Genomic DNA, 16,642 nt, shown 5'->3' on the forward strand with positions numbered 1-16,642 from the left:
TATAAATGAATATAAATGATGTGGGATTTTTTAAATAATGGAGTACTACTCAGCCACAAAGAAGGATAAACCAGTGACCTTTATAGGTAAATGGACACAACATAAGTCTGTATTCCCAAGTGAAATAAGCCAGATGCACTTAGGTAAGCATTGCGTTGTCTCACTTGTGTAAAAACTTCAAAAGGAAAATAGGTTCCAATACATGTAATAGATATGGTGAGCTGGGAAAATACTCTGCAAAAGTAGATTCAAACTCTAATGGGAAGTGGGAGAGCAAGAACGGGAAAAGAATATGTGTGTACAAGAGACTGTTAAGCTACTTTTAGGGCTAGCTTCTCTTAGCTCCTGGAAAAATGTTTTGGGCTACTACTGTTTAGATAAGATATTATGCCCATATCTTGTACTTTGGCTAATTACTAGGAAGGCAGCAATAAGCAGTGTGTCAGCTGCTGTGACTATCCTCCTAACCTGCGCAGAAATTGGTTTCATTGCTTGTTTATCTTTTCGCTCTTTAAAATAAAAAATAACTCAGTCTCAATTGTTCTAGCCCTTCAGAGCATTTCTTCCTGATCAAACTGAAGCTGTAGTGATTTATACACTTTATAATATGTGATAATTTTTAAATATTAAATTTCTCTGAAGAGCTTCCAAATTCACAAGTTTGAATCATAGAAAATAGAGAATTCCAGATAAGGATTTTGCTGAAGTAGTAATAAAGAACAAAAATATGAGAAACTTCTTAATTACTTTTGAATGGGGGGCATCCTAGTAGTTTAAAATTAATTATTCAGTGTCATAAATTTAACCAACAAAGTCATATTTCAATAAACAATTTACTTTTACAACTCATAAAAAAGATAAAACCAAAAATTTGGCAAATTGAAATAGAAAAGAACAATAGGGTAAAAAGAAAGAAATTGTACAGAGTAAAAATGAAAGATAAATAGTTAAGGCCAGAAAAAGTGGAAGAAGAAAAAACACTAGAGAAAAATAGAGCAAGGAAAAGAGAATAGAAAAAAGGGCTGCAGAAAAATGCAGCTGACGAAGAAAGGGGAAGAAAGAAGAGAAAAAGAACACAAAATTAACCAAATGAACAGAAACAAAATCAGCGAAATTAGAAAGGAGATGGAATTACACCGATTTGGGACACGGGGCTTCCTTCCAGGCCCAGAGTTCGGGCACTGTCCAGCTCAAGCTGTGTCCCTGCTCTAGGTGGTTGCCCATGAGGACAATCAGAGTCCAGATCTGTGTGATGAAGTCACCAGCAGGCAGGCAGTCGGATGGCCCAAGGCGCCGATGCTGCGACCTCAGATTTGCAGCCCTTCCTGCGGAATCCAGCCTCCACGATGGGGCAGTACCTGGCCTGTTTAGAGCAGCGCCCTTCCGACACTTCCCAGTAACAGCTTCCTGACCATCATTTCTCCTGTGGTTGCCTCACAGGGCGAGCGTATGCCTGGGAGCCCTGAAATTAAGCCAACCGCTGGCCCTCCCAAGTCCAGGGTTTAGTGGACCCCAGTGTGGTGTGGCACCTGGTCACTCACCCCCGGAGATGCAGCAGGGCATAGACTGGAGTCACCAACGATTGCAGGAAGTGGCATGCACCAGTCTGTTCCAGTCCTGGGTTTGTTTGTTTATTTATTTGCAGAACCAAGGATTGAACTCCGTGCCCTTGTGCTTGCCAGGCAAGTGCTTATTCTACTGAGCTATCTCCCTAGCCCCAAATATCAGATGATTTTATTTTTTATTTTATTTTATTTTATTTTATATTTTTCTTTTTGTGGAACCAGAGATTGAACTCAGGCCCTTGGGCAAGTGCTATTCTGATGAGCTATCTCCCTGACCCCTATAAATATGAGCCTGCTCAACTGTTTTTGTTTGCGTTTTGTCAGCATCAGGGCTTGAACTCAGGATCTTGCACTTGCCAGCGCCACTCCTGGGCTTTTTCTGCAAAGCCTTTGGAGCTCCCTACTTTCACTGTGTTTCTAGATCCCGCTGCCCCTTCTAGTAAGCCAGGAGCCAGAAGGAAAGTGCAGACTGCCCCTTCCTTTTCCTTACTACGAGAGTGCTTCAGGTTCTCTTCAGGCCCGGGCATGCTGGGCAGAGCCTTTCTGGTCTGAGGGATTGGCCCCCACCCCTCAACTCTTTCCAAGCTGACATTTTCCAGGGTCTGGACTCCAATTCTTGGAGAGGCCCTTTGCTGCTCCTCACCACTCTGTAGCCTTCTCAAAAGTGCCCAAGGAGATGTCCTTTTATTGGAAGTGGTCAAGCTCAAAGATGCATGCGGTTTAGAGACTGCTCCTTGGGCATTACCTCAAGGGTCCATCCTCCTCTCAGTGTCTCAGTACTATAGACAGCTCAGTTAGACAGAAATTCATTACTATGGATAGATGTCCTCAAAGAAAGGCATCAGAATAGCGGCCAGAGCAAATCTGAAGTGAGCCAGGCTCTGGACGGAGCAGCCATGGCCACATACGCGAGCCTAGCAGCAACTTGAGCTTACGCTGGAATGAGTGCCGCCATGCTCAGTGGGCCAGGCTGGCGCGAGGCACTTAGGTGGTGACCAGGACACCTGAGCCTATCCTTTCCTTCCTCCTCCAAATGGCCTTCATCCTGTCTGCTATGCGACCTGCTTCCCCACTTGGTCCCTATTAGCTAAGTGGCTACACACACAGTTGTACAGGTTGACTCTACTTGCACCCATGTTGGCCACTTTGTGCCTCTGCTGAAGGGGCCTACACGCTCATCCACTCGGCACCTGTGCCGGAAAGCTGGGTGCTGTTCTTCGCCTGACTTCCGATAAAACAGTCCTAACATTCTCCCTTGGTTTGCGACTTCATTCCTCACTGTGAGGGAGCACAGACTCACACAGCTGGTGTCTAACAGCTTGGGAGTTACATTTCCTGCATCATCAGGATGTTTTGTCCCTGACAACTGTGTGAGAGACTTTGCTCATGCACTGGATGATAAAATCCTCATTTGTGCCTCCTAGGAGAACGATTTTAGACTCCAGATCCAGGAGTGGAGGTGCAGACCTGAGGTGTCCCTGGTGTGGCCTGAGGCATCCCCCAGTGTGACCTGAGGTGTCCCTGGCATGACCTGAGGTGACCCCTGATGTGACTGGGGGTGTTCCTGGTATGACCTGAGGTGTCCCCTAGTATGACCTGAGGTGACCCCTGGTGTGACAGGAGGTGTTCCTGATGTGATCTAAGGTGTCCCCTGGTGTGACCCGAGGTGTTTCTGGTGTGACCTGAGGTGTACCCTGGTGTGACCTGAGGTGTCCCTAGTGTGACCTGAGATGTCCTCTGGTGTGACAGGAGGTGTTCCTGGTGTGACCTGAAGTATCCCCTGGTGTGACTGGGGGTGTTCCTGGTGTGACCTGAGGTGTCCCCTGGTGTGACCTGAGATGTCCCCTGGTGTGACAGGAGGTGTTCCTGATGTGCTCTAAGGTGTCCCCTGGTGTGACCCGAGGTGTTTCTGGTGTGACCTGAGGTGTACCCTGGTGTGACCTGAGGTGTCCCCTGGCATGACCTGAGGTATCCCCTGGTGTGACAGGAGGTGTTCCTGGTGTGACCTGAGGTATCCCTTGGTGTGAACTGATGTGGCCCTGGTGTGGCCTAAGGTGTTCCTGGTGCCTGAGGTCTTCTCTGGTGTGATCTGAGGTGTCACCACATGTGACCTGAGCTGTCTCTGATGTGACCTGAGGCGTCCCCTGGTGTGATATGAGGTGTCCCTGGTGTGGCCTGAGGCATCCCCTGGTGTGGCCTGAGGCATCCCCTGAGGGGTCCCTGGTGTGGCCTGAGGTATTCCCTGGCATGGTTGCTGTGTGTTGCAGAGGATGCCTCTTCATGCCTCTTTCGAAGGGGCCTCTTGTCTTTGGAGCCTGTATAAGCAAGTACTCATTTTCTAAGGACTTGGGGATCTATGGATGGTGAAAAGGAAAAAAATAAACCTATGACTGTAGGTCTTTGGGAAGAGAGAAAACAGAGATGGTGAGGTAAGTGACACTGCCGTGGACGGGGGCTGAGGACGAAGCCCATGAAGAGCCTTAGCTGGGCTTGGCCTGGGCTCCCCAGGGAACGTGAGGCACATTTACCCCCGATTCTGCTTACATTTTCTGCCAGGGGTTTCTGATGCAAGGGAAGGGATGCGCCATGTAAGCTCTGTGCCCAATTCATTTCAGTTAACACTCCGCAGCCTCCTTGAAGAGCAAACCTTAATTACTATTGCCTCATCTCCTTTCTCCCTGACTTTCATTTCTTCTCTCCTGATGCAACAGAGATGACCTCAGATAGTACGGGTGAGAAAAAAGTAATAGCAACCCTGCTGGATCATGAACTAATTCACAACAAGTTTAGAAGTGTAAAAGAAATCACAAGCACAAAGACACAAGCAAGAGAAAAGGCAGACAAGGACCTTTCCTCCCAGGAGTTAGATATGCTAAGCTAGTTGGCAGCTCCTTCATAGCTCAGGACTGGATTAAGACATACAGAGCCACAGGTTTTCCTTGAACCCAGTTTCCTCTGAGCCATCAAGGCTCTAAACCTAAAACGCCATCTGTTTAAAACAAGTACCAGAGCTCTGCTTATGTACAGAAGGCCAAAACGGAGAAAGAAGTTGACCTCTACTGCCTCTTGGTGTGGTACACGCGGAAGCTTTGCTCTCCGCCTCCTCCTGCTCCTCCTCCCCATCCTCCTTCTCCTTTTCCTTCTTCTTCTTTTTGATAAGCATTCTCAAAGTCAACTTTCTCCTCATGATTTCATTCATCAAATCAGTGAGGCAAATAGCTCAGATTAATATAAAATTAATTATTTCACTACTTCAACTTAACTGGACAGTAAAAATAACTATGAAAATGAAGAAGCATCTAACTTAGACGTGCATATTTTGGATCTCCTACAATGATTTCTACACGGTGTGCCTGAAAGCTTGAAAACACTACATTAGAAGGCATAGTGCCGTTTGTTTCCTCCAACATGGCCTCCGCCGCCTTGCATGCACGGGTCCCGTCGTCTGGCACCTTCTGGAGTAGTGGTGGGTCCTCTCTCCTGGTGTGACTGCCTCACAGGCAGTGTCAGCTCAGAACATTGATTTTTCAGTCGTTTTGACTACGGGGAAAACCAGAAGTCACATGGTGCCAGGCCTGAGAATAAGGTTGATGAGGACACAACAGGATTTTATGTTTTTAATAATTTTATTGAGAAACAAATAGCAATGAGACAGTTTGAAAACAGGTTAGTAGGACAATTTCAATAATTAATACGTTGCATATTGTTGTCTTCTCAGTGGTTATTCATAGTGCAAAATGCAGACAAGATATCTTGTCCAAACAGTATTAGTACAAACCTTTCTTCTCATTGAATTAAGAGAAAGTAGCTGTATATCTGTGCTAACTACTTTGAATATACAGATACAAAATGGTCCTTCATTTGTATCCTCTTTTTTGTTTAGTTTTGTCAAAGATGGGTATTCCATTGCCATTTAAATGTTGTAGGTGCATGAATTCAGCAAAATATTCCAATATAGTCCAGGAGTTCATGACGATGCATAGTGTGCCTAAGCAGGGTCACAGGGACAGAAAACATTCTCAGGCTTTCAGAGAGAGCAAATTGGTCAAGCAATGGCCGTTACTCAACTACATGACTGACACTGACAAAGGATCTACAAACTGTGGTACAGGGTTTCAGGTTAAATCCTGAGGGGATTTAACTGACCTTATCAGATACAAAGGTTGCATTTCTTGTTATATAGGTCTTGTTTTATCTTGGTCTTAAGCATCCAGCAGAAAAGTATAAAAACAAAGTATAAAAAGTAAAGCCATATTAATATGCTGAGCTGTAAAAGGCTCAAGTCAACAACTTCTGACACTGCCAGTCCTACGGATAACCCACTATTGTGGACCACACCATGCTTTTGTGAGCCTGCCTTTTTGTTGGGAAGTATGAAGAAACAAGTATCTTCCTAAGGAGGCAGTGATTTGAGGGGAAATGACAACTTGTCACTTGCTGTACTGAACTTGCTTTTAAGTGTGCAGTGTGTACTTCGATCAGCCTTTTGAATTTTGCACACAGTCGGGAGCTCGTAAGGCTTGGAAGCACTTGAAGAAGGTGCTGAAAGCATTATGAGGGCAGCTCAGTAACACTATGCAAGGGGGAAGACACGGAAGTGCTGGGCTCGCCTCAGCAGCACAAAAGATGTCTCGCTAGAAGAGAAAGAAAGATCTGCAGTCGGAGATGTGAGAGGCAGGAGGCGCCTGGAGAGCTCACAGGGTCGTCCCTGATACAGTTCTTGGTGCACAAGTGTAAGACAGTTTTAGGACCAGAGAAATAAATGCAGAAGAAGAAAGGTCATACTTCAGCCACTATTCTTTTCATTACATTGGTGCGTCGGTTTGCAGTAGGAAAAGCAACCCCCCCCAAGCCAGCAGAGGCGAGATGTGCCCAGTTGGCAACCTCCACATCATAGAATGCAGCTGTGAGTGGAGGAGGAGGACAGGAGAGTTTTTCTAGAAATGAGGAGAAGCAGCGTAGCTGGGTTTCCTGGTGGGGCCCTGTGTGCGTGGGTCCTAAGGCTCTCTGCCCAGAGTGTTTTGACAGCAAAATCTCAACGCGGGTCAAACTGCAGCAGCACACAGGTTACAAGCACAGTGATTAGCCAATATCGATCCAATAGGAAAATAAGTCAGGTAGCGAGGGCACCTGAAATCAAGGGCATTCCTAGAACAGGACGGGAGGCGGCGTCCAGCTGTCCCGGCTAACCCCACGCGTCTGACACTGTCTCAGTGGTGTCTGTGTGAGGTGGCGGGACTCACAGCACAACCTCCAGCTGCCGAGTGCCGGGGAGCGCTGCGTCTCCACTGAGGCCAGGCTGTCTTCAGGTCGGCTTGCAGCCATCGACCTGGTTCGTGGTGCCCTCTGTGCCGACTCCCTGGAGGACCAATCCCTCTCTGAATGGGTGCTAATTTCTGCCTGACTTAACACTCGCAATGGCCTCAAGAGTGAAGCCCACCATCTCTCACCTCTCCGAAGCCGTGGTTCTGGTGTTCGGTACAACAGAGTGCGAAGCAAGCCCAGAAACAGAGAGCAGCATGCCTCTGCAGTTTGCTTGATGTAGACTGTGAAGAAATTCAAGCTTAAGGAAACCTTTAAAGCCATAGAGATTTGGGTGGCAATCAAGAGGAATGTAACATGGGCCCACAAGACAGCTCAGCACACTAAAGCGGGGACCGCAGTTTGATCCCCAGCGCCACATGCCTCGCCAGCCCTGGCTCAGGGTGGACTAAGCCAGCCAGGGTCTGGGCCTAGTGGCACACGCCTGTAATCCCAGCGCTGGGGAGGCTGAAAGCAGGAGGATCACCACGAGTTTGAGCTGCATAGTGAGACTCTGCAACAACCACATACATTTTTTAAAAAGAGAGAGGACTGTAGTGGCTTCATGTGTGACCAGAGGCAATCATAAGTCAGCTAATTTATCAGCAAGAAAAACCCAGAAGGCCATGTCAGAATAGAGCTCTAAGGCCGACTTCAGGGATGCCCCTAAACAGGAGGTGGGAGGCAGCCAGAGAAGATTGTGCAGTGATTTGACTCCCAACACAGCTTCAAAGAGGTGACAAATTTAGTTGGCACTTAGCACAGACTAACAGCTGGGTGCATGGGCAACAGCCTGACGACTCGATAGTGAAGTCCAACAAACCAAGGAAGAAAGCTTTGCTGATGTGCAAGTCACCCAGAGCAGCTGCTCGGCCTGGCCCGTGCCCTCTGGAGACCCAAGAGGCTCTGCACCATGGGACTGTGTCTCACATCAGAAGTGCAGCTGCATCAGGCAAGAAACAAGAGGACCCTGGCAATCAGAAGGTGAGGACAGAGCATGTCACAGCGCTGCGGTGTCTCATCTAACATGTTCTGTTCTTACCAAAAAATGTGATAGAGGCAAATAATCAGAACAGTATGAACTCTCAAGAGAGAAAAGAAAGAAAACTGGAAGAAAGGAAGGAAGCAAGAAGGATGGAAGGAAGGGCAGGAGGTAGGAGTAGACACCAGACTGCCTGGCAGAGAGCTCCTTTCCTCCGTTTAGGAGAGACTTCAAAGTAGCTGTTATGAACGTGTTCAGAGAACAAGTGGAAATCATGTTTGAAGATCAAAGGGAAGTGTGTCGACAGTATCTTATCAGAATGTGCACCGCCTAAAGGGTAGGACTGATGAAAAAACAGCATTCTGGATCTTAAAGTTATCAAAAAGAATGGGACAATTACTGGCAGAGAGTGGTTACCCACCAGACTTGCTGCGAAACAGCGAGCTCGGCTGTGACAATGTCTGCTTTCCAAGTTGCAGAGAAAGGGTGATACCTGCACCCGGACACATTAGCGCAAGCTACTAGAAAGAAGCAAGCTACTAGAAAGAAAAGGCAACATTTTCAGACATAATTTTGAGAGCAGTAACACCATGCCACATTCTTCACAAACCCCATAGATCCCACAGAATCTGGTCAATGCAGGGCGGAACAGAGTGGGTGACATGTTCACTTCCCAAAGAAAACATGTACTTTTCAGTTTTGAATCTCCTGTTGGGCAAAATGATCTTAAAATGAAACCACAGAAGATTTCCTTTTTATAGAACATGTATTTTGAAGTTGTATTGGAAAGCCTATTTGTAAGTATTCTGTTGGTGAAAAGAAAATGTTTGTGAACTTGAAAATGGAATTTACTGGTCTAGAAAATATCTATAAGTATATATTGTTAAATATGAAAATAAAAATGAAATCAAAATGAAGACAGTATCTGACAAAAGCTGAAAGCATTTCTTGATAGCAGATCCTCCTCGAGAGTGCTAACAAGCTTCTCCAGGCAGAAATTAGGCGGCTCAGGTGCAGTGTGGAGCTCCGTATTCGTGCACTCCCGGGCGCCCGAAAAGAGCTCCGCGTGCCTAAAAGACATTGACTGCTTTGCACAATCTGCGTGCTTTGCTGTTAGGCCGGTCGCACGCAGCTGTGCACTGTATTTGGCAATAAAAGCTGAGGGATGAGTAAGGACCAGGCTGGTGACGTGAGGGACGGTGACCTTAAATTAGCAGGAGCCTATAAAAAGGCCCCAAAATGGTAAGATGTTTGCAACAGCATTAGTATTAGCCTATTCTAATTCTTTCTGTTTTGCAAGATATAAAACGATATAAAGTTATGATCACGATGCATTCCAGAACATGGCAGAAAAGAAGGGGACGCACACGGTGAGATGGGGTGAGATTTCTACCTCTCACTACAATTACCTCAGTAGAGATCAGAATTTGATTCTGAGGAGTTAAGGTTTGTATGGTAACTCCTAGTGCTACAACTAGAAATAATTTTTAAAACATGAAAACATCATTATAGGAATTCAAATTAGATCTTGGAAACTAGCTGTTCAGTTTAAAAGGAAACAGTAAATAAAAACTGGAAGAAGTCAGAACACGCGAGACATACAAAATCGACCCCAAAGACGGCGAGTTCAGCTCCTTTAACGACATATCGAGCGAGATACTAGAAACCCTTTAACCTAAATGGACGCAGTAGTTCAGGGAAGCTGAAGAGCCAGGTGGAGATGCGCAGCTTAGGGGAGCTCGCTGCAGGTGGACTGAACCGGGCTGCGGGTGGAGCGGACACAGCTGCGGGGAGTGGCCCGCACCCCTGGCTGCAGCTGGGGTGAGGCCTGCAGCCTGCGAGGCTCCGCACTCCGGGAAGCACGCCTGTCTCGCCGTCTGGGCCGCTGGGCACGTCCATCACGACGACCCGGGTGCAGCTGCTGCCCCGCGGAGGCAGGGCTTGCTGGCGCCCCGCCCGCAGCAGCCCCTTGCAGGAGCCCTAGCCGTGCCCGCACGCGTGCCCTGCGGGGCAGCACGGGTGGGTAGGTGGGAGCCGGCTGCGTGCGTGCGTGCGTGTGCACACACTGAGGCGCTCTGCGCGGCCGCCCTCGGCCTTGCGGTCGCCCGGGAGGTCTTGGCGGCAGTCTGGGCCTTGGCCGCTGTATCCACGCACCTACAATATTTAAATGGCAATGGAATGCCCATCTCTGACAAAACTAAACAAAAAGGAGGGATATAAATGAAGGACCATTTTGTAGTGAAATATATAGATAAATATCTGTATATACAAAATAGGATATACAGCTACTTTCTCTTAATTCAATGAGAAGGAAGATTTGTACTAATAGTGTTTGGACAGGGGATCATGTCTGCATCTTGTACTATGAATAACTACTACGGAGAGAGTAATATGCAATGGATTAATTATTGTAACTGTCCTACTAACCTGTTTTGAAACAGTCTCGTTGCTAATTGTTTCTCAATAAAATTAATTTAAAAAAATAAAAAAAGGAAGGAGACAACCCAGGAGCAAGCTGCCGCCTCCTGCCTCCTGCGGAGCCAGCGACTCTCACTGGAGGGCAGATTACCTGCTTAGACAGCTGCAGCCCAACGCTCACAAGCTCAAGACAAATCATAATACATAATTACAATTTCTATATAATTATAATTGTGTAGATTTTTCAGCTTCTTTTTTGATAGAGTAGGGCTATTTGAAATTACAATTTTCTACTCTCTAAGCAATGTGATAAAACTCTATCATTTTTGAAGCATATTGTTTTTATGGAGTATAAGCAGGTTGTACAGATCTTTATTTTTTTCTTTGAAATTAATTTATGATGTTTTAGTGTCATGCTTATTTACATACATATTTTTTCTCACTTTATTTACTAAATTGAAGACCTTTTTCTGCATTATGGCTATCTATATATTGGATTTACATTTGCAATTGATTTAAAACACATACTAGTTATTTTAAAAACTATAAACTTGACTTTTGTGTGTACATTTAAGTACTTATTAGTGTAGTTCACATTTTTCTAATTTATATGTAATTATGATCCTTAAATTATTTGATCTAATGGTGATGATTCATTACTGTTTCTTTGATTTTTTCTTAGTTCTCTGCAGCTTATAATTTCATGGTTGCCTACACTCTAGTAAATGTTAGATTTTTGTGGTCTAGAATCAGTATTCCAACTTACACAAGGATTTTATGTATTAACACTGCAATGTGAATTTAATTTAATGTGAAGCAATGTTATGTTTCAAGATGTGGTAAGCATCCCACAACAATATTGGACTGTAAGTGTTGAAACTAAATTATCTAATATGGTCAATTATGTTTTCATTTCTCAATGTGTACAAATTAAAACACACACACACACACACACACACACACACACACACACACACACCAACCCAACCAAGTGTTTAATTGCTATAAAAGTAGACAAAATAAGACATTCCCCTCAGGAATCCATTTCATACACAATACAATGTTAATGCGGTGTTTGTATTTTAATCAGATTAATATACTCCTTTTTGTTGAAATTGAAGTAACTATTACCTCAAAGAATAATTAGTGTTTAAAAATATTTGCTGATCTAGTGTGGTGAAATATTCTGTACTCATAAGAGCACATGGATTGTTTAATCTCGTTGGCAGTCATTCTGAACAGATTACCGAAACTGTCTTAGGGCCAAGACCACTCTGAGAGCAGACATGACCCCAGGTATCATAGAGTAAATCTATATTAAGCAATTTTAGAGTCTACCAATTTTATCTTATCTGCCTTAACTGTCCATGTGACTTCTCACTCACACTTTGTCACTTTAAATAAGCTGCTCAATTCAAATGTGAAGGAACTCTGCACTTTCTGTGGGTGTGTACATAAATCAGGGGCATGAACACCAAGTACATTTTTTCTTGTTGAAATGGCAATACATTGTTTGGGATGGTGTTGGTTTTTGTTAAAGCATTTTTTGAGCCCTCTGGAAGGTGTGAGGTCCTGAGTTTGAGTCCCAGCAATCCCCCAAAAACTGTTGTTTTGAAATGTCAAAATGTGAATTTGGAGGTAATTTTTATGCTATTTACCATTTAAGCAGAATACATTATACATTTAAGTTCTCTGTGTGTTTTTTTCTCAATTTCTGCTAACATATGCTCAACGAAAATGTAGTTCTAAATTTGAATACATCCCAAAATGTTGGCAGTCTTCTCACTATTACTATTGTGGCTCATGTCCAGCTGTCCCCCCAAAGCCCACACAGTCATGGGGCAGCTTCTAGCATTCATGATTAATTCATGACTCAGAGCTGCAGGGAGAGGTGTGAGCGCTGCTCCGCCTGGCAGCCTGAATGCAGTGTAAGGAAGGAGAGTGTGAAGGGTTAATAGAGTTTTGTGCCTTAATTGTGGAAAATTATAAAAACCCCTTGTGCTTCCTGTTATCTGCTCTAAGAAATGTGTTCTCCTTTTCGGCTCAAGGCTGTTCAACAATAAATAACAGTTTCTTGTCAAGGCAGCAAGCTAACACAAACTCCCTCCCCAACCATCTCCTGTAACATAGTCAGCTTAAGATGTATTTTGTAAAAATATACACTTATCACTAAGCTGTGAAAGACCTTTTAGTTATGAACAGTTTGCAGCTGTGTCAAATGAATGCAGTTTCTGTTGTTCTGTACTAGGTAACAAGTCTGCTTACCAAACTGGATGTGATTTCTGTTATAAATACCCCCCTGCTACCTATGTTCGGGCCGATCAGCCTTCTGCGAGAGAAGTGGCTGACGGACCTGAGCTCGGTAAATAAAGGCTCTATTCAAATTTCTATCTGGCTGATCTGGTTCCTACGCAGAGCCGACCCATAACAGAGAGCAGTTTGCCTCCTGTGCCACACTGCCTCGGCTTCTCCCTTCTGCTCTTCTGTTTCACTGTTTCCCACCACACTGTGAAAAGCTGCTCTCCACCCTGTGCCACTCTGCCTTGGAGCCAGCCAAGTGTGGACAAAACTTCCACAAACTGTGAGCTAACTAAACTGTTCCTTCCTTAAGTTTGGGTGTCAGGTATTTTTTCCCAGCAATGAGAGAAAAATAACTGAGAAGAGTACACTCTAGTAAGCAAATGATGGCCGCAACTCCCGTTTGGCCAACTTAGCTGTAAAGTACCACAAAACAACTATGCCACATTCACTCACTGTTGGCTGTCGCTTAAGTCATCTTTTTTAATTTACTAAAACTACTGTATAACTTACTAAATGCAAACAAAAATCATGTCATGTGGGTCGGGTTTTGTAACAGAAAGGTGAAGACAATGACCATGACTTACCTCAGGGAGAATTTACACAGCCTGACTTCCATGTGGTATTTCAGACTAGGAAATCTGCTGAGAGAGGTAACGTATTAGCCACAGTATGGTGCGAAGAAAAAGGAGCTCTTGGTGGATGCTTACCTGCTGTTTTCCTCTCACACAGGAGCATCTGATGGTGAGTGTGCAGACCAGTGACATCACAGTGGTCCCTTGTGAGCTCCTGGGGCTGAAACACTGGGTTTCATCTCAGAGTCACACAGTTTCCATGAACAGGAAATGGTTCCTAACATTGTTCTCACTTTAAAACTGTCATGTGGTAAGTGGTCAGATAAGACTAAGCAGTGTTTCTCCCTGTAAAATATTAACTTAGTGGGTATAAAATTCAGATGAATTAGTTTATTTTATAAAAAAATGCTGAGAACTTCCGAGAGGGACTCTGAAACCTGATACGGCCCCAATTTGCAATTTTCTCAGTTTCAAGCTAACACTGATGTAATTAAGCAGCTGGGATGATTCCAGAACAGCACCTGATTGGTGGGGCGCGGCATGACACCTGTGAAAGCATGACCTCTGGTCTCACTTCTGCGTTGTGAATCCTCAGTCTCCCCTGAGTCTGGCTCCTCTGTGGCCACCTCGTCGCCATTGGTGGTGCTGTATGTGAGGCCTGCCACTTTAGTCTCTTCTTATGGACTTGCCAGCTAGGGTCCAGTTCCTGGACAGGTCTTACTTTTTAATAGGCACTTCATTGCTTAGAGACCAGAAACATGCTTTTGCAGCAGCTGCCCCTTACCTCTCCCTCTGATTCCTTTATTCAGCTAAATTTTTATTCCATTAAACAATAATGAAGTTTCAAAATGCCATTTTTACCAACACTTATTTTAAAAAAGTATTTGGGGGCTCCGCTTAAAATCAAACCTCTAAGCTGGTTCCACCCCCAGGGCTTACTTCTCCCGACCCCCCGCGGCCCCGCCCTTCCTCCCTCCCTCCCTCCCTCCCTCCCTCCCGCGGCCTCTGGCTCCTCCAGCTGACACGCACGGCGCGCTCCCTTGCCCTTCCTGCCTCCGCTGGCTTCCTGCCTCTGCATTTTCCTCCTGCCAATTAAAGACCGGCTCCCCCATGCTACTTCTGCTAACGTGGGCTGCTCAGCACCTGACACAGGCTTCTCTTCACTGATGACCACGTGTGCAGCACGCTTCAGTGAGGTGAACTCCAGCGCGCCTCTGACCTGCACTCTTGGAAGACACAGACCCGTGGCGTCAGTACTGCGGCCACTTAGGCTCTCAAGCCAGAATTTGCTACTGTTCTTTTTTAGTACACTGTCTCAGGCTAAGGGTGTGGCTGGGGTGGAGCAACTGCCCAGCCAGCATGAGGCTCATGCAGGCCTAAGCACTGAAAGAAAATAAAACAGGACATGCTCAGTGTGCTGTGCAGTGTGTAAGGATACTGAAAGCAAAGCACCAGCTTTGGGGTACACTTTCCATATTCCATTCTGGTGTTATTCTCTTTATATGCAAGTTCTAAAGAAATAGCCATCACAGGATGTATGCTTCTCTGAATAATGAAAAGATAAAGCAATTCAGGTTTCTATAAAGAGAAAACTTTTGCTACTTTGATTTAATCACATGGCTTTCAAAATAACATCAGGTTAGCTTACAATCACAGATGCACAAATGCACACAAATGACTAAGAGCACAAGAGTTAAAATGTAAGAGGTTTATTCTTTTATCGAGCAATATCTACAACAGGGTAGCCACGCGGCGTAAGTCGTGAGAATGCATGGGACAAGCGTGTTAAGCTAAGTCACAGATGCTTGCTCTGGTTCATGTCTGCACAGGAGAATGTTACTAGAAAGTAAAGCAGATTCAAGAAGTGGAAGGATAAGCTGATGTTAATTGTTTGTTAAATGTGCCTCGCATGTTTCTGAAGCTAAGAAGTCCCGGCATCACAGCTCAGGATGCTACGCACATACCAGATATTACACAGTATAAAATTTCAGGTTTCTGTCCAGTTTTACACAATTTAAAGGAGTAAAGTTTGTATTTTAAAAAGACCTTATTGGATTACCTTCAGTAAATGGAGGTCATTTCAACAACCCATTAGCATTTTTAGCAACAATTAGAAGAAGTAAAAGAAATCTTAAACTAGTAAGCTATTACCTGAAGCCTGGCTAATTATCTGCTTATTTCAATAAACCAACTCTCTAGTGCTAATCTGTTACAGCCTCTCCCTTCCCTTTTCCTCCTAAAAAATGGAAGTAGTAGTAATTTGTACTTCTCTACAGTGTCTCCGGTAAGAGGATTAGCTAGGTTTCCAACTGCAGCACACAGTGAAAAGACCATTTTAGGATTATGGAGGAGTTGAATAGAAGAAATCATTGGTGGACATTATTGAGAATGAAGCTTTTCGAGGCATTATATGTAAATAGCACAAGGAACCCAGAAGAGCATCTTCTTCACCAGCATGGGGCTATCCCCGGGTTCCAAATCCTATCGCTAATTTCCCTGGCAGGAGCTCCCTTCTTGGGCTTTCTCTCCACGGTGTTAATTTTTCCCTACCTTTGATTTATCCTAAGCAGACACAGCTGATGTTTCTTTTTTAGAAGTGAAGTCCCCGACTCTGGAGAGCTGGGCTACATGAAAAGAATCTACTCTGCTGACAGTGAAGGAGGCACCCCTGTGCAGCTGGAATCCCTGACAAAACAGCCTAAAGATCTCATGCACTCCAGGAATGGAAAGGAAGATGAGACCATACACGGAGCAATTTTCACATTTATTTTTCCTCCCTACTTGTTTTCTATAGCATGCTGCAGATTATAGAGTAAAGGTCAAATGCGGCTTGTCACCTGCATGCAGCCTCAGGCCAGCTTGTGCCTTCAGATGGGATTTCACAGAGCGTCCAACAGGTGACTGGAGGTGGGTGTGACACGGGAGACACCAAGCAGCTTAAATGCCAGCAGACTTACAGCTTTGAGGGTGTTCAGTGAATTGCTGCGAGTCTTTCTTTTCCTCCTTGACACTCCCTTCAAGGCACAAAAGATTATAAACAGTGAGCAGGACAGGATATTTTGAGTTAAGCATGTTAAAGTTCCATACTACCTTATACTTCTGGCTTAAGGGTACCAGAGTGAAAATTAGACACTCCCCTCAAAATTAAATGACTCTCAGGATTTCCGAAATTCCCTGCAGGTTAGTTACTTTTTAAAGCATCTGAAGTACTACTTTATCGGTGTAAATCATAATTAGGCATCTGAATCTCTAAGTGATGTCACTTCTCATTAGACATCCTGTTAAGTGCCGCTAACCAGCCGCTGTGTTTGCAGACGTCTGGTCCGAGACATCGGGCTTACCGGGCGCGCCGACGCGCTAGGCGTCGCCCACCCACACCAGCGTGTTGCCCTTGGCCACCTCGGTGATCTCGCAGTTGAGCTTGCCCAGCCGGCCGTCCAGGATGAAGAGCGAGTCGGCGGACGGCGTCAGCAGGTACTGGCCGAAGAGCCCGCTGGCCTGCA

General features: G+C 45.1%; 1 protein-coding gene across 1 annotated transcript in view; it reads right to left on the minus strand.

The window, feature by feature from the left end:
• Positions 1-16,496: 16,496 nt before the first annotated feature.
• Positions 16,497-16,642, minus strand: part of Fstl5 (follistatin like 5) — a gene marked incomplete at its 5' end in the record, with an annotated part of 578,391 nt that continues 578,245 nt past the window's right edge. Inside the window, one exon of the mRNA XM_023705749.1 lies at positions 16,497-16,632. Coding sequence (XP_023561517.1) covers positions 16,497-16,632 — 136 coding nt within the window. The remainder of the gene's footprint in view (positions 16,633-16,642) is intronic.

The sequence above is a fragment of the Octodon degus genome, unplaced genomic scaffold, assembly GCF_000260255.1.
Source record: "Octodon degus isolate 3935 unplaced genomic scaffold, OctDeg1.0 scaffold00228, whole genome shotgun sequence".
NCBI lineage: Eukaryota > Metazoa > Chordata > Mammalia > Rodentia > Octodontidae > Octodon > Octodon degus.